This window comes from Manis javanica, chromosome 2 (genome assembly GCF_040802235.1).
Source record: "Manis javanica isolate MJ-LG chromosome 2, MJ_LKY, whole genome shotgun sequence".
Lineage (NCBI taxonomy): Eukaryota > Metazoa > Chordata > Mammalia > Pholidota > Manidae > Manis > Manis javanica.
This window is the reverse complement of record NC_133157.1, coordinates 118,349,316-118,373,861: the sequence shown is the minus strand read 5'-3', so window position 1 is coordinate 118,373,861 and position 24,546 is coordinate 118,349,316. Positions and strand designations below refer to the sequence as shown.

The 24,546-nt window shown below is 37.8% G+C and overlaps 1 protein-coding gene across 2 annotated transcripts in view; it reads right to left on the bottom strand.

The window, feature by feature from the left end:
* Window positions 1–4,980: 4,980 nt before the first annotated feature.
* Window positions 4,981–24,546, bottom strand: part of LOC140847842 (neuroepithelial cell-transforming gene 1 protein-like) — a 65,980-nt gene continuing 46,414 nt past the window's right edge. For both annotated transcript variants that reach the window (XM_073229228.1, XM_073229227.1), the window contains 8 exons: window positions 15,312–15,479; window positions 14,862–14,924; window positions 14,438–14,534; window positions 14,223–14,299; window positions 13,262–13,519; window positions 12,649–12,819; window positions 11,498–11,684; window positions 4,981–10,372 (listed from right to left, as the gene is read on the bottom strand). In XM_073229228.1, coding sequence (XP_073085329.1) covers window positions 9,990–10,372; window positions 11,498–11,684; window positions 12,649–12,819; window positions 13,262–13,519; window positions 14,223–14,299; window positions 14,438–14,534; window positions 14,862–14,912 — 1,224 coding nt within the window. In that variant the 5' untranslated portion in view covers window positions 14,913–14,924; window positions 15,312–15,479 and the 3' untranslated portion in view covers window positions 4,981–9,989. The remainder of the gene's footprint in view (window positions 10,373–11,497; window positions 11,685–12,648; window positions 12,820–13,261; window positions 13,520–14,222; window positions 14,300–14,437; window positions 14,535–14,861; window positions 14,925–15,311; window positions 15,480–24,546) is intronic.

Genomic DNA, 24,546 nt, shown 5'->3' with positions numbered 1-24,546 from the left:
AAAAAATGAATCACATCCCACAGAGCAAGACTTCACCCAGTCACTCACTGGGCATCTGTTCTTACATGGAACTCTACCTTTTCCCACCCAGCCTCCACAAATGCCCCTCAATTGTCCCAACAATCTAGGAGGTACCTACCCTCAAAACAAAGCCCAGTCTCTGCACATGCTCCCCACCTCCACCTAAGCAATCACTTCAGCCACAGATAAAACAACCCAAATATCAACAGGAAACTGACTAGATAAATGAAGGTATTCATGAAATGGAATACTATGCAGCCATTATAAATACTTTGGCTGGAGATAGATAGAAGATTGATGATAGGTAGAGAGAGAGAGATGGATAGATGACAGAACAATGACCCAGAGAAATTGTTAGTGAAAAAAGCAAGGCATAACACCACATGTATAGTATGATTATGTAAGTGACTGAGAGAGGGAGAGAAACAGAGAAACATACATATATTAACATTTACTTAGTATACCTTTGGAAAGACACATGAGAAACTGCCAATGCTAGTTGCCTATAGGAAACAGAACTAGGAAACTGTGTCAAGGGTGGAAGGAAACCTGACTTTTTAGGATTTTCTTTTTTTTGGTACTGTTTGAAATTGTAAGTCTGGGTTTTTTGTTTTTGTTTTTGAGGTGTTTTGAGTTTTTTATGCACATCAAATAAACATAATTGTACGGTCAAGGAAAGAAAGAGTGTGGGCAGGCAGGCAGTCAGATAGTCAAGCAAGCTATCGATCAGTTCATCACACTCCTGAAAGAATTCACCCAACCAGACAGGAATATCATGCCTTGGGGGTGTCTGCTGAGAACCTGGTCTTGAATCTCTACCCTGCCATTCTCTGCAAGAGTGAGGCCTCAAAGTACATAACAGCAAAGAAACTCAGTGAGCTGACAATTAATTCAGAAAGGCATTTACTCTAGAGGAGCTATTTAAATGTAACTCTGGGGTTGTTCTCCCCAGAATTTTAAGTTCCCCCAGCCATTCTTTTCATGGAGAATATTTTTTAATCAGAATAAATTAGCTTTTGCAATAAAAATATAATGAGTGTTTGGAGACACTGTATTTATCAAAGAGGTCTCTGATCACATCAACTTCTCTGGAATGTATTTCTCACTGAATTATTTATTATCTGGGGGTCCTATTGCCTGTATCCACTACATGCTAATATGTCCTATAAAGTTGTTAGGTCAATTGTCTGAGCAGGAGGGAAAGCAAGATCAGGGATTTTCTGATTTTGTGTTAACTTCCTGGGAGGAATCCTGCCTGCCTTCTTAAGGGTATCATGAGCTCTCTGAGGGGTGATGGAGTTGGCTGTCTGCCAGGGAGACCCCATAGCAGCTGACAGCCACCTTCAGTGGCCGACCAAACCATGCTCCAGAGCTGCTGAGAGACGGCAGTGAGTTAAGTCAGGATCCGTGAGACGTTTAGTCCAGGCCATCCTCACCTGCCAGATTCTGCCAAGGCTTCCTCCATACTACACCTGCACCTACATCCTGCCTGCACCTGTGCCTGCACTGATATCGATATCTACATTTATACCTACACTTAACCTGTACCAAGACATCTACACCCTTTCCCTTCGACTGAGTTAGACAAAAGACCAAGGGGATTGAGCAGAGACAAGGGACAGGGAAGGCTGGTGAATACCATTCTGAAAAGAAATAGGGGAAGCCCTTCTTTCAGTGATTCTGCACTATTTGGCACTATCAGGAAATCCATGGCAGAAAGAGAAGCTCCTTTCTGATTGCCAGGAAACAAACAGAATTGGGCTTTATACATCGAAGTCAGGTGAAAAGAGAGGGGGCTATGATATGGACTGGATAACACGTCCTGTTCTGACAAACTCTGGATAATCAGATGAGATTGCCAGCACAAATGTAGGTGAGGCAAGCATGGCAAGCAAGTTTAGGCTCATATGTTCATAACCTCCTATTTTGCATCTTCCGGGAATTAAAAAAATTGCTAATGTAGTCATCAAATTCTTAGATCACTCACAATTGTAGAAGATATATGAACACTGTGGCATTTTAATTTGGGGCTGATTAGCTAATAAAAGAGGTGCCATTTAGAATTGGGTTATCCATATTTCTAGCCTTAGAGCTTTACTCCTCTAATTTAAGGCCTTGACAATCACAAATCATTCAAGACAAAGACAGAGCCCCCTTTAAACTCTTATCAGTCATTCATACCTAAATGTGAATCACTGTATTTTAGATCTCCCTTTAAGAGTAATTTTCTTGGGGAGCAACGCTCTCAGGCAACAGAGTATTACCCTTCTCACATGCCTCTGGCTCTGTCCAGTCCCAGAAAACATGGTGGTTTCCTGGCATCTCCTTAATCTTTATGTATAGATGAGCCTCATCCAAGGGTATCTGCCAGCTGTCCAGCTGTGGTCGTCCTTAGCCATTTCTCTAACTAGCAGAAGCACAGCATAACCTCGCTCCAAAGTCTCTGAGGAATCATTCTCTGCTGCATGGTTTTACCTTCCCCTGGCCATTCCCTCTCCTTCGTAAGCACAGTTGTATGCACCCTGAACACCTTCATTGTACAATAAACAGAAAATTAACAACGGTTTCTGAAATCATCTGCATGTTCTGTTATTGAGAACTTCTTGAAGAATCAACCCTAATGTTAGACATACTTCTTTAAGAAAGCTGTTAGACTGGATTCAGACTCCCATAGCCAGAGACTTGACACTTGGGAGAAACTGAACCTTACCATTATGGGTTAAATTTTATCTCCCAGATTCGTATGTTGAAGTCCCAGCCCCTAGTACTTCAGAATGTGCCTGACTATATTTGGAAATAGGGTTCTGTGGATGACCAAGTAAAATGACGTCATTAGAGTTGAGTCCCAGCCCACTATAACTTTGTCCACACAAAAAAGGACCAATTTGGATAGAAAGACACACACATGCACACAGGAAGAATGCCCAGAGAATGTGAAGGCAGAGGCCAGGGTGACATGTTTACACTCCAAGAAACAAACAAACAAAAAATTGCCAGCTAGCTGCCAGAAGCCAGGGGAGAGGCATGGAACAGATTCTCTCTTACTGCCCTCAGAAGAAACTAAACACCTCAGACTTCTAACCTCCAAAAGTGTGAGACAGTAAATTTCTGTGATTAAGCCACCCAGTCTTTGTACTTTGTTACAGCAGCCCAAGCAAGCTAGTATATTAACAAAACCCTCGCTCAAGATCCACTGGCTTAAACCTTAATATCTAAAATTTTTCCTTTCTCTACTTTGCCCAACCACTCCAGGAATCAATTTTCAGTAAAATAGCCCCAAACAGACATGGGTCTTGAGTTTCCAACTGAGTCAAGAGAAACTTGGGGTTTACTCCTGGTTGACTATTTGTGTGAACTTCAACACATTATTTCATTTTCTTGTCCCACAGTTTCCTGATTGTCATTTGAAGAGGCTGAATAAAATTCTGGTGGCAAATAGATTTCATTTTTTGTGCCTATTCTAATGGATTTGTAGCAACAACCTAGAGCACTGTCTTGACCTCTACGTGGACCAGATCCTTACATTTCTGGACCTGACCCACCAGCTCTGCTTATCTCACCAGGTGAGAATCAGATAATTTTATGAATTGTATTTATCCCTTTCACATGCTGTTCCACTAGGCTGTGGGTGACACTCTCCACATTCCCACACAGCAAGTACTTCACGCCTGGGATCACTCTTCCCCTTGCCACTCAGTCACCTTGACTAAGTAAAATGAGAGCTGTGACTGCTCAACAATGTCTGCTGTGGATGCCAGGTGTGAAATTTGAACTGGACTGAATTACACTTTCACATTTATTGGTTCTCCAGCTTGCAAATAGGTCATGGGACCTCTTGGCTCCATAATCTTGTAAGCCAATTCTTATAATAAATAAATAAATATATGTATCTGTGTGTGTCTCTCTCTATATATACATAGATACATATAATCTATATACATATACACACACACACTATATATATATATATATATATATATATATATATATATATATATATATATCTTACCTTGGATATTTCAAAAGCTCCTCTAATGAAATAAAAGCAAAACAGAAGACTTGATCCAAAAGAAGTCTCAGACTTCCTGTGTACATTTTGAACAAGGACAGACAGCCACTTACGCCAGGGGAATCACTTCCGGTAACAGTGGACTACATAAACCAGACCAACTCTCCCACTGAAACAATTAGAAAGCTGAGAAAATAGTTCTGAATCTGTCTGAGGGCAACAGAGAACAAACAGGGCAGTGAATAATTACAGACCAAGAAAAGAAGGGAACTCAGAGAAATGGGCCTACCATTGTCAACCACCTTTTCCCTAGGGAGATCTCCCTTCTGAGAGCCACAGAAATGGAGCAAAACTTTCAACAAACTTATAAGGCAAGGGGACAAAAATGAGAATCTGGGACCTGCCAAGGAAGGAAATCCTTGTGAACTCCCCAGGTTCTGGTGTAGGGCCTTGTATTAGTCAGGATTCTCCAGAGAAACAGAATCAACAGGATGGATATAAAGAGAGAGAGATTTACTTTAAGGGATCAGCTCACACGATTGTGGAAGCTGGCAGGTCGAAAATCCGCACAACAGGCTGGGCAGCTGGCTCGAGACCCAGGGAAGAGTTCATGGTACATCAGGAGTCTGAACGCAGTCTGGAGGCAGAAACCCCTCTTCCTCAAGGCCTTCAACTGATTGGATGAAGGCCGCCCACTTTGTGGAACATAACCTGCTCTAATCAAGGTCTACTGAGTTTGAATAAGTAGCCTACAGAAGTCTGCTCTTAATATCATTTTTAAAATACCTTTATAGTGATATCTAGACTAGTGTTGGACAAAATATCTAGGTACTATGGCCTAACAAGGTTGACAGATAAAATTAACCATCACAGACCACAGACTGAACCAAAAACCACACTTTGAGTAGCACTGGTCTAAGACTTCCAAATTATTTAGGATGAGGAAAATGTATTAATTTACATTAGACTTTAATAAGACAAGGATGCATACTATAATCTCTACGATAACCAATACAAGAGAAATAAAGCTTAATCTGGGATACAGAAAATAATCCAAAGACAAAAGAGATTCTAAAAAGAATATTGAATAGAAGGAACAAATAAAAAGCAAATGGTAAGATAGCAGTTTTAGGCCCAAATACATCAGTTATTATCTTCAATGTACATTAACTAAATATGTCAATTAAAAGATAAATATTTCAGGGATGGATTTTTTAAAAGTTACACTACTTAAATAAATGAATTTAGGTATAATACAGAAAGATCAAAAGCAAGACTACAAAACAAGATATACCATGAAAACACAAATCAAAAGAAAGCTATGGTAGTTATACTGCTATCAGATAAACACGACTTTAGAACAAAAAACATTACAGTTAAAGAATATTGCGTAATAATAAAAATGCCCATACACCCAGAAGATACAATTCTACATTTGCTTCTATCTTGTAATATAGCTTCAAAACATACACAGCAAAAAATACAAAATGTTCAAATCCAGTTTGATAGATTGTAGTGAAAGATTTTAACACATTTCTCTCATAGTTAAAACAAGCAGTCAAAAAAATCAATAAGGATACTAACAATCTAAACACTGAATAAACCTTTTTTGATGGATATGCATATAGAACATTACACCTAATGACTACAGAATATATATGATCTTCAAAAACACACAGAACATTTTCCAAAATTGCCATATTCAGAGTCATGAAGCAAGTCTCAGTATATTTCAAAAAAATCAAAATCATAACGGAGTATGTTCTTCAGTTCCAATGGAATTAAGCTGATTAAGTAGAAAATCTTCAAAAATTAATAAGTAAATTTCTAAGTACCTGTGGGCCAAAGAAGAAATCACAAAGGAAATTATAGAAACAATATTAACCCAATGACCAAAAAGCTATATATGCAAACCACACTTACATGAAATGTGTAACCCTAAAGGCATACAATAGAAAAAGAGACTGAAAAAACGATGCACTGTCAACTTCAAGAAATTAGACAAAGAACAGAAAATTCAGCCCACAGAAACAAGAAAGGAAATAATAAAGATAACATATTTTAGTGAAAAGAAAACATACATAATAGAGGAACTGTCAAGGAAGACAATGGGTTTGTTTAAGACTAATACAATGGTTAACTTCTTTTTAAAAAGGTACAAATAATGTCAGGAATGAAAAAGACGCATCCTGTAGGATCACTATGCATCCCACAAACATAAGATATTATACAAAAAGAAACTACATGCCAATATAAATGAGACATAGTCCATAAAACATACAACTTAGCACAACTCAAATTAATGCAAAATTATTTTACTTAGTAAAAAACCTTCCCCCACTCTCCCCACTTTTACTCAACATAGTACTGGAGGTCCTAACCACAGCAACCAGGCAACACAAAGAAATAAAAGGCATCCAGACAGGCAAGGAAGAAGTTAAACTTTCCCTGTTTGCAGATGACATGATACTGTACATAAAAAACCCTAAAGAATCCACTCCAAAACTACTAGATCTAATATCCGAATTCAGCAAAGTTGTGGGATACAAAATGAATACACAGAAATCTCTTGCATTCCCTATGATGAACTAGCAGAAAGAGAAATCAGGAAGAGAATACCATTCAAAATTGTATGAAAAAGAATAAAATACATAGGAATAAACCTAACCAAGGAAGTGAAAGACCTATACCCTGAAAACTACAAGATACTCATGAGAGAAATTAAAGATAACAATAAATGGAAACACATCCCGTGCTCATGGATAGGAAGAATTAATATTGTCAAAATGGCCATCCTGCCTAAAGCAGTCTACAAATTCAATGCACTTGCTATCAAAATACTAACAGCATTCTTCAACAAACTAGAGCAAATAATTCTAAAATTCATATGGAACCACAAAAGATCCCGAGTAGCCAAAGCAATCCTGAGAAAGAAGAATAAAGCAGGGGGAATTACGCTCCCTAACTTCAAGTTCTACTACAGAGCCACAGTAATCAAGACACTTTGGTACTGGCACAAGAACAGACCCATAAACCAATGGAACAGACTAGAGAGCCTAGATATAAACCCAAGCATATATGGCCAATTAATATATGATAAAGGAGCCATGGATATACAATGGGGAAATGACAAGCTCTTCAACAGCCGGTGTTGGCAAAACTGGATAGCTATATGCAAGAGAATAAAACTAGATTATTGTTTAACCTCATACACAAAAGTTAACTCAAAATGAATTAAAGACCTGAATGTAAGTCATGAAATGATAAAACTCTTAGAGAGCAACTTTTATCTGAACGCATCTCCTTGGGCAAGGGAAACAAAATAAAAAATGAAAAAAATGGGACTATATCATGCTAAAAAGCTTCTGTACAGCAAAGGACACTAACAGCAGAACAAAATGACATCCTACAGTATGGAAGAATATATTTATAAATGACATATATGACAAGGGGCTAACATCCAAAATATATGAAGGACTCATACACCTCAACACCCAAAACACAAATAAACCTATTAAAAAATGAGCTGAGGATATGAACACACAATTCTCCAAAGAAGAAATTGATGGCCAACAGCCACGTGAAAATACGCTCCACAATGCTAATTATCAGGGAAATGCAAATTAAAATCACAATGAGATATCACCTCAACCAGTTAGGATGGCCAACATAGCGAAGAATAGGAACAACAAATGCTGGCGAGAATACGGAGAAACGGGGAAACATCCTGCACTGCTGGTAGGAATGTAAAATAGTTCAACCATTCTGCAAAGCAGTATGGAGGTTCCTCAAAAAACTAAAAATGGAAATACCATTTGACCCAGGAATTCCACTCCTAGGAATTTACCCTAAGAATGCAGTTTCCCAGTTTCAAAAAGACATATGCACCCCTATGTTTATCACAATACTATTTACAATAGCCAAGGAATGGAAGCAACCTAAGTGTCCACCAGTAGACAAATGGATAAAGAAGAGGTGGTACATATACACAATGGAATATTATTCAGCCATAAGAAGAAAACAAATCCTACCATTTGCAACAACATGGATGGAGCTAGAGGGTATTATGCTCAGTGAAATAAGCCAGGCAGAGAAAGACAAGTACCAAATGATTTCACTCATATGTGGAGTATAAGAACAAAGCAAAAACTGAAGGAACAAAACAGCAGCAGAAACACAGAACCCAAGAATGAACTAACAGTTACCAAAGGGAAAGGGACTGCGGATAATGGGTGGGAAGCGAGCGATAAGGGTGGGGAAAAAGAAAGGGGGCATTACGATTAGCATGTATAGTGTTGTGGGGGGTACAGGGAGGGCTGTTCAATGCAGAGAAGACAGGTGGTGTTTATATAGCAACTTGCTACGCTGATGGACAGTGACTGTAGTGGGGTGTGTGGGGGGGATATGATGAGAGTGGTAGCCTGGTAAACATAGTGTTCTTCATGTAACTGTACATTAATGATAAAAATATAAACAAATGAACAAATAAATAAATAAATAAATAAATAAAATAAAAAGAAGCCATTTGGATTGATCTATTTACAATCTTTCTCCATTTTCACTTGCGCTGGCCAAATACAATTCACAGAATAGTCAACATTTCCTTGAATGATCAACATTATATATCTGCTGTGACACAGAGCATTTAGTCCTCCACTTAAAGACTATGATCTCATTTGAAAAGAAATATTTTAGAGTAAAAGATTCATTACTTTTTACCTCATGAATAAATCCACAAAAATTGATATAATATGGTCAGATTTTCAACACACCTGCTTCTTTTCAAACTCATTATTTGCAGGTATTATAAACCAACAAATAAAATTCACTTTCCCCAAGCCTTCAATAACTTACTCTATACCCTCAAGTTTAGCTTTTACTACCTTCTTGCATTTTCTAGCACAACCAGATATTTTTACCTTAAGACCAAACTACTCTCTTTTTCCCTCTTTTTTATGTATTAGCAGCCAACTGCCTGCCCTCTTGCTTTTCAGACAACACTAAAGCTCTCAACAAAACCCTTAAGGTGGTATTCTTTCAGAAGTCCAGAATACACTGAGTCAGTTCATGTGTGTTCACCACCTTGCAATGCTACACTGGAAAAATCGCAGTTTTCTTAATTGGCTCAAAAACAGTATGGCTTGGTTTCCACTGATAAAGCTAGTATGATTTTAAAAACATATATATATATATCTATATATGCACATATGTACACATTTTTATCAAGGTGGAAAAATAAAGGCTACCAATCTGTAAAGGTGTCAAAGTAAAAAATAAATAAATAAAGCAAATACCAAAAACTACATTATAAGAAAAAAAAATTAAATAATTGGCAGGTTAAGTGAATGAAAATGAGGAAGGTGTAGAGAAAAAAAACTAATATAAAGTATTCCAGTTCATAAAATGGAATATCTGTATAAAGTTTTACACTTTGTTTCAAAAGGAACTTATGTTTCAGTATAAATTCTAATGTATTACACACCTGTATTATGTGTAGATTTTAGGAGACAATGTTAGAATTTCAAATTCTGCACACGTAGTTTATCAAAGAAACACTGGTAAAATCCCAGTATTTGCAAAATTTTAAGGTTTGGTAGATATTGTAAATATCACAACAGGTAGGTATTAGGAAGTCCTAATGAATTTAGAATGAAGAAGAAACCAATTCCATAAATATTTCATTTGATTAAAAATACCAGGCTTCATGTTCCAAATTATGAGGATATATCTTAAAAAAGAAGGCTGCAGTTTTAACAGTAATCTGTATATATATCTTTAGTTGCCATTAAAAAAAAAACAAAAAGAACCAAAAACAGAAAATGTGAATACTAGTGTTAAGTAACCCTGCAACGCTCCCATGCTCACATTACAAGAAAACCCAAACTGTATACATTTATAAATAAACAGGCTCTGCACCAGTAATACACAGAACTTCCTTTATACTAAAGTCTCTTTCCATTCAACACCCAATGGAGATTTGTCCCTTGGCTTTGGGAAGCCAGGCTGTGCTCAGTGCGCTCTGACACTCTTCATGTCGTCTGTGGTGCACGCAGGGGAGACACGCTGAAGCGTCCCCATCAACTTCGACCTGAGTCACACTGGATGCTGTAGATGCCCTTCTCTGGGTTTCGACATTCCCAGCAGAGGGGTTGTTCTCATCGCACTCCTCATGGAGCTCGGGCAAACCCTGCAGCTCGGCTGGGCTGGTGGCCTGCTGGAAAGTGGCTATGGCGGCTCGAATACAGTTGATCCACTGCTGCTTGTGGAACACATCATTGGCTTGCAGAGTGAGAGACTGGCCTGGAGAGGGGTCTTGAAAGCCAACTCTAAATACATTTTTAGCTAGGAAAAGAAAAATTGGAAAAAAGAAAGGAAATCAGACTTAAAAACAGTTTGTGTAGATAAAATGGTCATATAATCTTGGTGTGGGTGCTGGAATTTCTATACATATACACTTGTTAGGTGGATGCATTAAATAAAGCCTTGGGACATTATTAGATGCACCTACTGGTGTCAGAGCACAACTTGATGACAGCAGCAGCTATAGGACAATGGAATCCTTTCATTTATAATTTTTTGTGTGGAAACAGAATTCTTTTTTATTTTCACTATGCTGTACCTTCAGTTTGTGACTAATTTGTAACTGGAAGTTTGCACCTCTTTATCCCCTTCACCTATTTTGCCTAATACCCCACCCCACCATGGCAACCACCTATTCTTTGTCTGAATGAGCCTATTTGTTTTGTCTGTTTTTCAGATGCTGTATGATGGAAGTGAAATCATATGGTATTTGTTTTTCTCTTTTTTCACTTAGTACAATATCCTCTGGGTCCATCCATGCTGTCACAAATGGCAAGATTTAATTCTTTTCTATGGCTGAGTTATTGCACATGTATCCACATCTTCCTCATTCATTCATCTATTGATGGACACATATTTTGGCTATTGTAAATAGTGCTGCAGTTAACATAAAGATACATATATCTGTTTGAATTAGTGTTTGTTTTCTTCAGGTAAGTATTCAGAAGTGGAGTTACTGGATAATATGGTATTCCTCTCTAACTGTTTGAGGAGCCTCCACGCTGTTTCCACAGAGGCTGCACCAATTTACATTCTCACCAGCAGTGCACCACAATCTTGCCCATACTTGTTATTTGTTTGTTTTTTAATACTAGTCACTCTTACTAGTGTAAAGTGATATCTCATTGTGGTTTTGATTTGCACATCCCTGATGATTAGTGATGCGGAACATCTTTTCATGTGTCTGTTGGCCATCTGTACATCTTCAGAAAATTTTCATTCAGGTTCTCATTTTTTAAATCAGATTTTGGTGTGGGGAGTTGAATTGTGTGAATATTTAAATGTATCTTATATATTAATCTGAGACAGAATTTTTAAAGATTAAAACTAAATTCACTTAGGTTCTGAGTTTGTTAATTGAAACAATTTTACAATTTGCATTTTTACCTTTATGTGAGCTGCCAAAAGCCCCTTGAAAGGACCCACCCACTCTCACATCTCCATCCTGCAGGTCTTCCAAGACCAGCTCTTGGATGGGGATTGGTCGTCGGTAAACTTCATAAGAGTGACGCTCATTTCGTGTAACAGGACGAGTCAAAACCAAGATGTCTTGAAACAGGAAAACGTAAAATTTCTGCAGAAATGAGAAACAAATACTTCCTAAATGTGGAACCCTGTGATTTTAAGTGATTGGAATTTAGACATGACTGATTTCATCACATTTATTTGAGATTCCCCTTATACATGACCTCAGAAAGAGGAGGATTCGAAGGCGATGCATGCTCTGCTTGGAGAGCCTGTCTAATCTCAGACTATAAAAACTTTTTATTGGCATATAACAGTAGATGAGGTAGCAGCTGAGTAATCACTGCACCCCACAAAGACCTATCAGTAGCAACATGCCTGGAAAGACCAGGATTGTATACCAAAGTCTTCTAACAAAGTAAGGATTTAAAGAATGCAAGTTGGTATAAATGTTAATGGTTCTACTTTGCCCCACACAAATTTCAGTCTTTAAAGAACAGCTGGGACTCACAATATAAATCAGAGACATCAGATTTCACCTTTTTCACAAAAGAACCTCAACTTATTAATCATGCTTCTGAAAAGCAAATAATGAAACAAAAAACACCACTCATGCTTATACTCAGCTCCGGCAGGTAATTTTTCAATTAAAATTCCAAAAGTAAGTTTGTTTCCAGTTAGTCTGCTGCAGAAATCTGGTTAGTAATGCTAAAACTACTTCCATCACTATCAACTCTTCAGAAAAATCTTCTGAAGGATATGTTATTTTTTTATGAAACATGGAACTAATAATTTATTCAGAAAAACTGCTAGCCTAATTGATTTATGCTCCAAAACTAAAAAATAAAATATTATTGATTCTCCAGAGACATTTAAGTTATTCTGTAAAGACAGAAACCAAATGTGTGCATTATGAAAACTGGTATAAAAACTGGTAACAAAGAACAAAAACCAGTAACCTTTCACTATTTGATGAGTCCATTTTACAACCTACTTCATAATCTATTTGGAAACAAACTGGGTGGGAAAGGGAAGCAATGGCTCATTTCCTATTAGTTCTAAGATACACTTACACGTCCATTTTTATTCTTCAGCTCCCCGTGGCAAAGCAATACTTTGCTTGCTTCAATTCGAGGATCCTTCTGCCTTTCATTCAGATACTCCAGTCTGTCGATGTAATACTGACATTCTGACTCTCCTTTCTTCAAGTTGATTTCGGAGAGAACTCCTTGTATTATCAATATCTAAAAATTATCAAAAAACTGATGGAGTCTTTTCAGAGTAATGTAGTCAGTGTCCCTACAGGGCTAAAACACCACATCAAAATGATAGAATTTTAAAGCTTGAAGGGACTCTTGAAATTAGTTAATTCAGTCAGTCCCTTCATTTTACAGATGAAGAAACAGTTTCAGCCTAAATAGGTAATTTGCCCAAAGTTCTCCAGTTAGCTAGTGGAAGTGGTAAGACCAGAATCCAGTCTTTTGATTAGAATATAAATACAGATTGCGTCCTGCCTCTTTATTACTCAGTGTGTGGTGCACGAGCATATGGGGTGCTTAAAACATCCACCAAACACCTCTCGATGCTGAGTCACTATGCATAATTGGGAGTAGCATTGCATAACTTTCTAAGACAAGCTAATGTATAAATTTGGAAAACACAAGAATCATTAGTTGTACTACTTACAGCTTCCTGCAAAAGCTGAACATCAGGGTGGTCTTCTGGAGTATGTCTAAGAATTTCTTTTAACAGTAAAGGGTATTTGACTAGGCGACTTCGGGGATTATCAAGGAAGCTCCACAGATCTAGTTTTCGGCTGAAGGGAGACTCAAGACATCGCTGGAGAAAGTCCTGGACTCCTGGATCCTGTTTCTTTTGGTCAAGAAGAGCTTTAGCTGCCAGCTGGTTACTACAGTAGCCTTCGTAGGCATTCAAGCCTGGCAACTGAAGAGTGACACGAGAAAACAAAGTATGGTAAGTCCCTGCTATGGTCAGTCCATTAGTAAGCTTGTGAACATGAAACGTAAAGCTCACAGCTGTTCTGGAAAGCTGACAAGCTGTGAGCATTGTCCTGCAGGTGATATTAGGGGGAGTAGAGTATTCTGGGCCAACACCAAACACCCTTTTCTAATTTCCCTAATGTAGCTAAATTCAGCCAAACACTCATGACTTTTACTTTCCCCAACTAGTTAGATGCTAGTCTTCTCTAGTCCCAGGACACCATAGCCTTCCTGTATCACTTTCATCACCAACCTTCAGACTGTTTCTTTACTTGACTATCCCTCATTAGATTAGTCATGGAGAGACTGCCTTTTATCTCTCAATTCCCAGTGATCCCTCCCACAATAGTGCCAAGCATCTGGCAGGCACTCAAATATTAACTGAAAAAATGAAACAGAAAATTAACAGCATATAATGTGAAAACTCTGTGCAAGGAGGAACATATATCTAAAAGAAAACTGTATCATTCATCAAGTAGGTTTTTAAACAGAGACTGTAAGTTCTCATAGCTACAAAAATTTGTTCAATTTTAATGTGTTATCTGTTTTTATAATCCAGTTCCTGGATCAAGTGGTTCTGATATTCATTACAATGACAAGTGTGGCATGTACTTGTGAAAAACTATCTGGAGTAAAATACTACATACCCAGTTCACAAGAATGTGACCAATCTGCTCCACTATCCCATCAGGCTTTGTTGCTTCTCCTATTCTTGCCAACAAATCTGAAGCATAAAAAAGCAGAAACACCAAGAAGAGGTTTATTGTAGAAATAATGCAGCACTAAATTAGAAGTTTAGATTTAAACTTCCTTTTATTTCTGCTGTTCAAGATTCTAAAGAAAATTATGTAGCATATCTCACCTTCATGCAAAGGTATGTAAGCATGCACGTCACCAAATACATGTGTGAGTTCCTCTTCTGACATGATAGACAACTTTAACATGGGGTCATGGTAGGCCTACCAGAGGGGGAGAAATGCGTCACACAGAGAGATCAAGCAAAGAAGACATTATGAGAGATCTGTACTTGAATGCAAGTTTGAGTAACTGTACAAAAGCTACTGTGAATTCTACTGTAAAAAATAGAAGAAATTAAAGTATGTTTGCTAATCCCCCTAAAAGACTCTCTCACTGACATTCATATTTGAAGATGTGTCTAATAAAGCTCATGTAAAAAAAAGTATTAACTAGTAGATACTTGCTGCTTCTAAAAAGAAAACTATGTTAGAATTTGTTAAATATAATTTCTGAAAACCAGAGTGTATGACAAAAAATTATACACTGACCTTTCTTGCAAGTTTGAGATCTTCAATTAAGTCCTGTTCACCTCGGGACATTTCATATATTGCCTAAAAAAAATGAAACAAACATCATAAGTTACCATCCATTCCTCTGAGAAAGGAAAATTATGTACAATTGATGTTCACCATTATTTAACTGATGTTCAAACAGTCCTTTTTAAAGTGTCTCAGTCTGAAAACTCAAATTCAGAATGGAGTCTCAATGTTTTATATAGTGCCCTATGTATTATGAATTTACCCCGTCAAGAGACCCCCACCAATCACAAAGTGTTGCTTAGCATGTATTAAGAATTACTGTCAAATACAAAATTGCAAGTTGATTTTGCCTTAGGCATTAGTTTGCTAATCTTCTGGCAAAACACCTATTTAAAAAACAGGTACTTTTTTTCTGGTATAAGCCAATATACATGCTCTCACTACTGAATGGCAGCTTACCTCCTGACGTTTGATTTCTTTGGCAGTTAAAGACTCTCTAATGTTGAGGCCTAACGTCTCTGACCACAGGACGCTACTTCTCCTTTTGGCAGGTGTTGGGACTGTTGACCTGCGTGATGACTTTTGGGCAGAAGTTGGGGATCTGCTGTCACCATGACGAGTAAATGGCTTAACAGAAGAATAAAAGAGGTGAACAAAAGAGAAAAGCTTCGGAGGACACAGTAATTATTCATTTTTTTCTTAAAAAAAAAAAAATAGACAAGATAGAGGCGGAACCAAGATTGCGACATCAGTAGGACAGTGGGAATTTTCTCCCCCAAAAATATATATTTTTGAAAATAAAACAAATACAGCTATTCCTCAAAGAGAGACCAGAAGATACAGGACAACAGCCAGACCACATCCACACCCACGAGAACTCAGCGCCTCATGAAGGGGGTAAGATACATGCCCCGGCCCCGTGGGACCCAAGCGCCCCTCACCCCAGCTCCCGGCGGGAGGAGAGGAGTCAGAGCTGCGAGGGAGAGGGAGCCCAGGACTGCTAAACACCCAGCCCTAGCCCTCCGCACCCAGAGTGCAGACACACAGTGTGTGGGGTGCTGGACACTAGGGAAACAGGACAGTAAGACCTGTGAGCAGGTCCCTGCTGCCAGTACCCCTGGGACAAAGAAAAGCGAGTGCTTTCTGAAAGTCTTAAAGGGACAGGGACCCCACCGCTGGACGGAAGCATCCCGGGATACTTAGCCCAGCAGCTGGGAATTCCAGGGAACTGCAGGCACCCTAACCCCCTGGGCAGCAGCTCTGAGACCCCACATGGCGATAAACAGCCCCCCACCCATTCCCCCTCCGGAGCAGCCCCGCCATAGCAGAGCAGCGCCCTGAGGCTGGCCACGACCACAAAAAGGGAGCTCCCTCCATAGCGGCGGGGCAAGAAACAGAGACCCAGTCTACGCGCAACTGCCCAACACAAGCTGCTAGGTGTCACCGTTGTCGCAGTAAAGAAAGGCCATGAGCAAGTGGAACTCCAGCTGACAGACGAGTCAATAGCATACCACTGCATCTATCAACATGAAATGCAAAAAAGGTTTGATCCAGAACAGGCTAACCCAGACATCTTCCACATCCTCTCCTGAGAAGGAATGTGGGGAGATAAATTTAACCAATCTTCCTGAAAAAGAATTCAAAACAAAAGTCATAACCATGCTGATGGACTTGCAGAGAAATACGCAAGAACTAAGGACGGAGAATACAGAAATAAAACAATCTCTGGAAAAACTTCAAAGCAGAATGGACGATATGCAAGAGACCATTAATGGACTGGAAATCAGAGAACAGGAACGTAGACAAGCTGACACAGAGACAGATAAAAGGATCTGCATGAATGAAAGAATATTAAGAGAACTGTGTGACCAATTGAAACAGAACAATATTCGCATCATAGGAGTACCAGAAAAAGAGAGAAAAAGGGATAGATAGAAAGTGTCTTTGAAGAAATAATTGTGGAAAACTTCCCCAAACTGGGGGAGGAAATGGCCTCTCAGACCACAGAAGCACACAGAACTCCCATGACAAGGGACCCAAGAAGGGCAAGACCAAGACACATAATAATTGAAATGGCAAAGATTAAGGACAAGGACAGAGTATTAAAGGAGCCGGAGAGGAAAAAAAGGTCACCTACAAAGGAAAACCCATCAGGCTATCATCAGATTTCTCAACAGAAACCTTACAGGCCAGAAGAGAATGGCATGATATATTTAGTGCAATGAAACAGAAGGGCCTTGAACCAAGGATACTGTATCCAGCACGTTATCATTTAAATATGAAGGAGGGATTAAACGATTCCCAGACAAGCAAAAGTTGAGGGAATTAGCCTCCCACAAACCACCTCTACAGGGTATCTTAGAGGGACTGCTTTAGATGGGAACACTCCTAAAAAGAGCACAGAACAAAGCACCCAACATATGAAGAATGAAGGAGGAGGAATAAGAAGGGAGAGAAATAAAGACTGACCAGAAAGTGTATACAATAACTCAATAAGCAAGTTAAGTTAGACAGTAAGATAGTAAAGAAGCTAACCTTGAACCTTTAGTAACCACAAACTTAAAGTCTGCAATGGTAATAAGTACATATCTTTCAATAATCACCCTAAATGTAAATGGACTGAATGCACCAATCAAAAGACACAGAGCAATAGAATGGATAAAAAAGCAAGACCCATCTATATGCTGCTTACAAGAGACTCACCTCAAACCCAAAGACATGCACAGATTAAAAGTCAAGGGATGGAAAAAGATATTTCATGCAAACAACAGGGAGAAAAAAGCAGCTGTTGCAATACTAGTATCAGACAAACTTCAAAAGAAACTAACAAGAGATAAAGAAGGACATTACATCATCATAAAGGGCTCAGTCCAACAAGAGGAAATGACCGTTATAAATATTTATATGAACCTAACACAGGAGCACTAGCATATGTGAAACAAGTACTAACAGAATTAAAGGAGGAAATAGAATGCAATGCGTTCAATTCAGGAGACTTCAACACACCACTAACTCTAAAGGATAGATCCACAAGACAGAAAATAAGTAAGGACACAGAGGCACTGAACAACACACTAGAACAGATAGACCTAACAGACATCTATAAAACTCTACATCCAAATGCAACAGGATACACATTCTTCTCAAGTGCACATGGAACATTCTCCAGAATAGACAACATACTAGGCCACAAAAAGAGCCTCAATAAATTTAAAAAGATTGAAATCCTACCAACCAACTTTTCAAACCACAAAGGTATAAAACCAGAACTAAATTGTGCAAAGAAAGCAAAAGGGCTCACAAACACATGGAGGCTTAACAATATGCTCCTAAATAATCAATGGATCAACAATGAAATTAAAAGAGATTAAAGCAATATAAGGAAACAAATGACAACAACAACACAAAGCCCCAACTTCTGTGGGATGCAGCGAAAGCAGTCTTAAGAGGAAAGTATATAACATCCCAGGCATATTTAAGGAAGGAAGAACAATCTGAAATGAATAGTCTAATGACACAATTATCAAAATTGGAAAAAGAAGAACAAATGAGGCCTAAAATCAGCAGAAGGAGGGACATAATAAAGATGAGAGAAGAAATAAAATTGAGAAGAATAAAACAACAGAAAAAATCAATGAAACCAAGAGCTGGTTCGTTGAGAAATAAAATAGATAAGCCTCTAGCCAAACTTATTAAGAGGAAAAGAGAATCAACACACATGAACAGAATCAGAAATGAGAAAGGAAAAATCACTACGGACCCCACAGAAATAAAAAGAATTATTAGGGAATATGAAGAAAACCTGTCTGCTAACAAGCTGAAAAACCTAAAAGAAATGGACAACTTCTTAGAAAAATACAACCTTCCAAGACTGACCAAGGAAGAAACACCAAACCTAAACAAACAAATCACCAGCAAAGAAATTGAAGCAGTAATCAAAAAACTACCCAGGAACAAAACCCCCTGGTCAGATGGATTTACCTCGGAATTTTATCAGACATACAGAGAAGACATAATACCCATTCTCCTTAAAGTTTTCCAAAAAATAGAAGAGGAGAGAATACTCCCAAACTCATTCTATGAAGCCAACATCACCCTAATACCAAAACCAGGCAAAGACTCCACCAAAAAAGAAAATTACAGACCAATATCCCTGATGAACATACATGAAAAATACGCACCGAATATTAGCAAACTGAAATAAAAAATACATCAAAAGGATCATACACCATGAACAAGAGGGATTCATCCCAGGGATGCAAGGATGGTACAACATTCGAAAATCCATCAACCTCATCCACAACATAGACAAAAAGAAAGACAAAAACCACACGATCATCTCCATAGATGCTGAAAAAGCATTCAACAAAATTCAACATCCATCCATGATAAAAACTCTCAGCATAATGGGTATACAGGGCAAATTCCTCAACATAAAAAAGGCCATATATGACAAGCTCACAGCCAACATCATGCTGAAGAGCGAGAAGCTGAAAGCTTTTCCTCTGAGACTGGGAAGACAGGGATGCCCACTCTCCCCACACTTATTCAACATAGTACTGGAGGTCCTAGCCACGGCAATTAGACAAAACAAAGAAATGCAACCAATCCAAATTGGTAAAGAAGTTAAACTATTTGCAGATGACATGATACTGTACATAAAAAACCCTAAAGACTCCAGTCCAAAACAACTAGAACTGATATCAGAATACAGCAAAGTTGCAGGATACAAAATTAACACACACAAATCTGTGGCTCTCCTGTACACTAACAATGAAGTAATAAAAAGAGAAATCAGTAAAACAATTCCATTCACAACTGCATCAAAAAGAATGAAATACCTAGGAATAAACCTAACAAAGGAAGTGAAAGACCTATACCCTGAAAAATATTAAGACACTCTTAAGAGAAATTAAAGAGGACACTAGCAAATGGAAACTCATCCCATGCTCTTAGCTAGGAAGAATTACTATTGTCAAAATGGCCATCCTGCCCAAAGCAATGTACAGATTTGATGCAATCCCTATCAAATTACCAACATTCTTTAACGAACTGGAACAAATAGTTCAAAAATTCATATGGAAACACCAAAGACCCCAAATAGCCAAAGCAATCCTGAGAAGGAATAATAAAGTGCGGGAGATCTCGTTCCCCAACTTCAAGCTCTACTACAAAGCCACAGTAATCAAGACAGTTTGGCACTGGCAAAAGAACAGAGCCACAGACCAGTGGAACAGAATAGAGACTCCAGATATTAACCCAAACATATATGGTCAATTAATATATGATAAAGGAGCCACGGACATGCAATGGGGAAATAACAGCCTCTTTAACAGATGGTGCTGACAAAACCGGACAGCTACATGTAAGAGAATGAAACTGGATCACTGTCTAACCCCATACACAAAAGTAAATTCAAAATGGATCGAAGATCTGAAGGTAAGTCATGAAACCATAAAACTCTCAGAAAAAAACGTAGGCAAAAATCTCTTAGACATAGACATGAGTGACTTCTTCATGAACATATCTCCCTGGGCAAGGAAAACAGAAGCAAAAATGAAGAAGTGGAACTATAACAAGCTGAAAAGCTTCTGTACAGCAAAGGACACCATCAATAGAACAAAAAGGTGTCCTACAGTATGGGAGAATATATTCTTAAATGACAGATCCGATAAAGGGTTGACATCAAAAATATATAAAAAGCTCACATGCCTCAACAAACAAAAAACAAGTAATCCAATTAAAAAATGGGCAGAGGAGCTGAACAGACACTTTTCCAAAGAAGAAATTCAGATGGCCAACAGATATGAAAAGATGCTCCACATCACTAGTCATCAGAGAAATGCAAACTGAAACCACAATAAGATATCAGCTCACACCAGTAAGGATCGCCATCATCCAAAAGATAAACAACAATACATGTTGGCGAGGTTGTGGAGAAAGGGGAACCCTCCTACACTGCTGGTGGGAAGGTAAGTTAGTTCAACCATTGTGGAAAGCAGTATGGAGCTTCCTCAAAAAGCTCAAAATAGAAATACCATTTGACCCAGGAATTCCACTTCTAGGAATTTACCCAAGAATGCAGCAGCCTAGTTTGAAAAAGATGCACCCCTATGTTTATCGCAGCACTATTTACAATAGCCAAGAAATGGAAGTAACCTAAGTGTCCATCAGTACATGAATGGATAAAGAAGAGGTGGTACATATACACAATGGAATATTATTCAGCCATAAGAAGAAAACAAATCCTACCATTTGCAACAACATGGATGGAGCTAGAGGGTATTATGCTCAGTGAAATAAGCCAGGTGGGGAAAGACAAGTACCAAATGATTTCACTCATATGTGGAGTATAAGATCAAAGAAAAACTGAAGGAACAAAATAGCAGCAGAATCACAGAACCCACGAATGGTCTAACAGTTACAAAAGGGAAAGGGACTGGGGAGGATGAGTGGGAAGGGAGGGATAAGGGTGGAGAAAAAGTAAGGGGGCCTTACAATTAGCATGTATAATGTGGTGTGGGTACGTGGCGGGCTCTACAACACAGAGAAGACAAGTAGTGATTTTACAGAATCTTGCTACGCGAATGGACAGTGACTGTGAAGAGGTATGTCAGGGCAACTTGGTGAAGGGAGGAGCCTAGAAAACGTAATGTTCTTCATCTAATTGTAGATTAATGATACCAAAATAAAAATAAAAATAAAAATAAAAATAAAAATAAAAATAAAAATAAAAATAAAAATAAAATTGTGAGGAAACACATGTAACATATAAGTGACCATTTTAAAGGGTACAATACTGTAGGGATCAGAGGTATTAAGTATGTGCATTGTCATCCAAGTAAATCCACTACTCTTCTCCAGAATTTTTGACATCTTCTCAAAACTGAAACTCTGTGCCCATTGCTCCCCATCTTCTCTTAACACCCCTCACTCCCTTGTAACCACCATTCTACTTTCTGTCTCTATGGATTTGACTATTCTAAGAACTTCATATAAGATGAACCATGTTTTTCCTTTTGTGTCCGGCTTACTGCACTTAGTGTAATGTTTTCAAGGTTCATCCATGTTGTTACTTGTATCAGAATCTTATTCCTTTTTAAGGCTGAATAATATTCCAATGTATGTATATACCACCTCTTGTTTATCCATGAGGAATTTTCTCTCTGTTCCAAGTTTGTTAGATTTTTTAATCATGAAAGGATATTTTGATTTTTGTTTATTGCTTTTTCTGCATCAATTGAAATAACCATTTTCCCCCTCCCTTCCTTAATTCTGTTAATACGGTGTTATTACATAGACTGGATTTCATTTGTTGAGCCATCTTTGCATGCCAGGAATAAACCTTACTTGGTCACTGTATATAATCCTGCTTAATATGTTGCTGCAACTATTATACCAGTATTTTGTTGAAAACGTTTGCATATATGCTCAGAAGAGATATTGGCTTATAGTTTTCTCTTCTTGTAGTATCTTTGTCTGGCTTTGGTGTCTGGGTAATGATGGCCTCATAGAATGAGTTAAGAAATGCTCTTCCTCTTCAAGTTTTTGGGAAAATTTGAGGAGTGGTGTTAATTATTCTTTAAGTATTTGGTAGACTTCACCAGTGAAACCATCTGCTTTAGGTCTTTTTGTTGTTTTGCAAATGGTTTTGATTATGTATCCAATCCCTTTACTGGTTCTAGGAACATTCAGATTTTCTCCATGATTCAGTTTTGGCGGGTTGTGCATTTCTAGGAATTTGTTCACTTCAGCTAAATTATCTAATCTGCTAGTATAAAACTGTTCACAGTACTCTCTAATACTTTTTATTTCTGTAAATTGGTATTAATATGTCCATTTGCATTTCTGATTTCAGAAATTTGAGTCTTTTGATATTAGTTTATAATATGGTTTTGATTATGTATCCAATCCCTTTACTGGTTCTAGGTACATTCAGATTTTCTCCATGATTCAGTTTTCGCAGGTTGTGCATTTCTAGGAATTTGTTCACTTCAGCTAAATTATCTAATCTGCTAGTATAAAACTGTTCACAGTACTCTCTAATACTTTTTATTTCTGTAAATTGGTATTAATATGTCCATTTGCATTTCTGATTTTAGCAATTTCAGTCTTTTGATATTAGTTTATAATATAATACAATATAACACCTGTCCTAAGATTTATATATCAAGTCAGTCCTCCTTTCTAAAACTAATTTTACAAAATAATGAGCAAAAGAAAAAAAGAACAGTGAAATCTACAAGGTTTTCATAAGAAAGATATAGGGAAAAAAATAACATATCTACAAAGAAAAATAAAGAATAGAAAAACATGTTCACAAAAAAAACAGTGTGTTCTAAAATTAGCTATGAAAGAGCATATGTGAGAAAGGCAATAAAGTTAAGGAAACAATTAGAAATATCCAGAACCTGAAATCAGACAAAAAGGATGCCAGAATGCTTTGCAATGGATTACCTCATTTTCTAGGGCCATGTACCTTTTATTTGATTCACTGTTTCTTATTGATTAGGTTTTTTTTTTTTTTTACAACCATAACGGTTACATCTGTAAGATGTTAACTGTAGAAAACTCATAGCACTGCAAATACTTTGCAGGTAGAGATGCAGAGGTCATTATTCTGCTTGGCACTTAATTTAGCAATCTTATTCCATCACTCTTCAGTGACTAGAATACTTCAGTGTTTCCACAGCACTCTGACCAGCTTCATCATTCTGCTGGCTCACTCATTACTAAGTAAATTAAATATTTAACAGGTCTTCACTCTTCAAAGAAAAAAAAAAAACACATAACAAAACAGAAAAGCCAAGCTACAACAAAATGAAGAGACAGTGTTTTCCCCAAAACCTTTAGTTTGTCAGACAGCTCTGAGACCTGCATGGTGTCAGCATTTGTGCCCAAAGATGCAGAGAGAAGACAACTGGACTTCTCTGGTGGCCCTGAGCATAGGGCCCTTCAGTGGCATGAAAAAAGGAGACTAGCCTGGGAAGGACTCCAAGGATTGAATTCTCAGGCTGAGAGTAAGAACAAAGTCTATTGGTGCTGAAGCAGTCTGAGCCCTATAAGCTCTCAAAACTAACATAGCTCTGAGAAAAACTTTAAGGAGTAGGATCCAAATTGAGCAGAACAGAATAAGAGAAACAAAGACAAGAAAAAGTTCAGATAAAAGAGAGTTGGGTCAAAAAAAAGGAAAGCTCTCACATAGCCTGAGGGTTGTATTTTTAAAAATCACTTTGTGAAAACAATAGAAGAGAGAACTCCAGTTACAAAGCTGAAAAACAGGCTATTTGACCCACTCCTCTGACCTAAAATTACAGGAAAACTTACTGCACTTAAAAAGTAACAGAAAAAATCATGCGTCCCATTGAAAACTATGCTAAGAAACAGAAAATGTGGAGTAGAATAATGTCTCTATAGCATAAAAGAAATAAGTGAGTTGTCATAATTACACACAGAAAAGAATTAGTTCAGTAATTTGAAAACATGGTAATTTGTACATCCTTACTATAACCTATATGTAAAAAAGCAAAAGAAAATGACAAGTAACCCATAGAATGTTTTCAGTAACTGTAACAGTAGTAATTTATAGAAATGTAGACTGCTGTCTTTGACCCATGGGGAAATCAAGTGAATAATTAAGTCAGTATCTCCAGGAACCCAGATTTTTGGTGCAGTTGAAAGAGATCTAGATAAT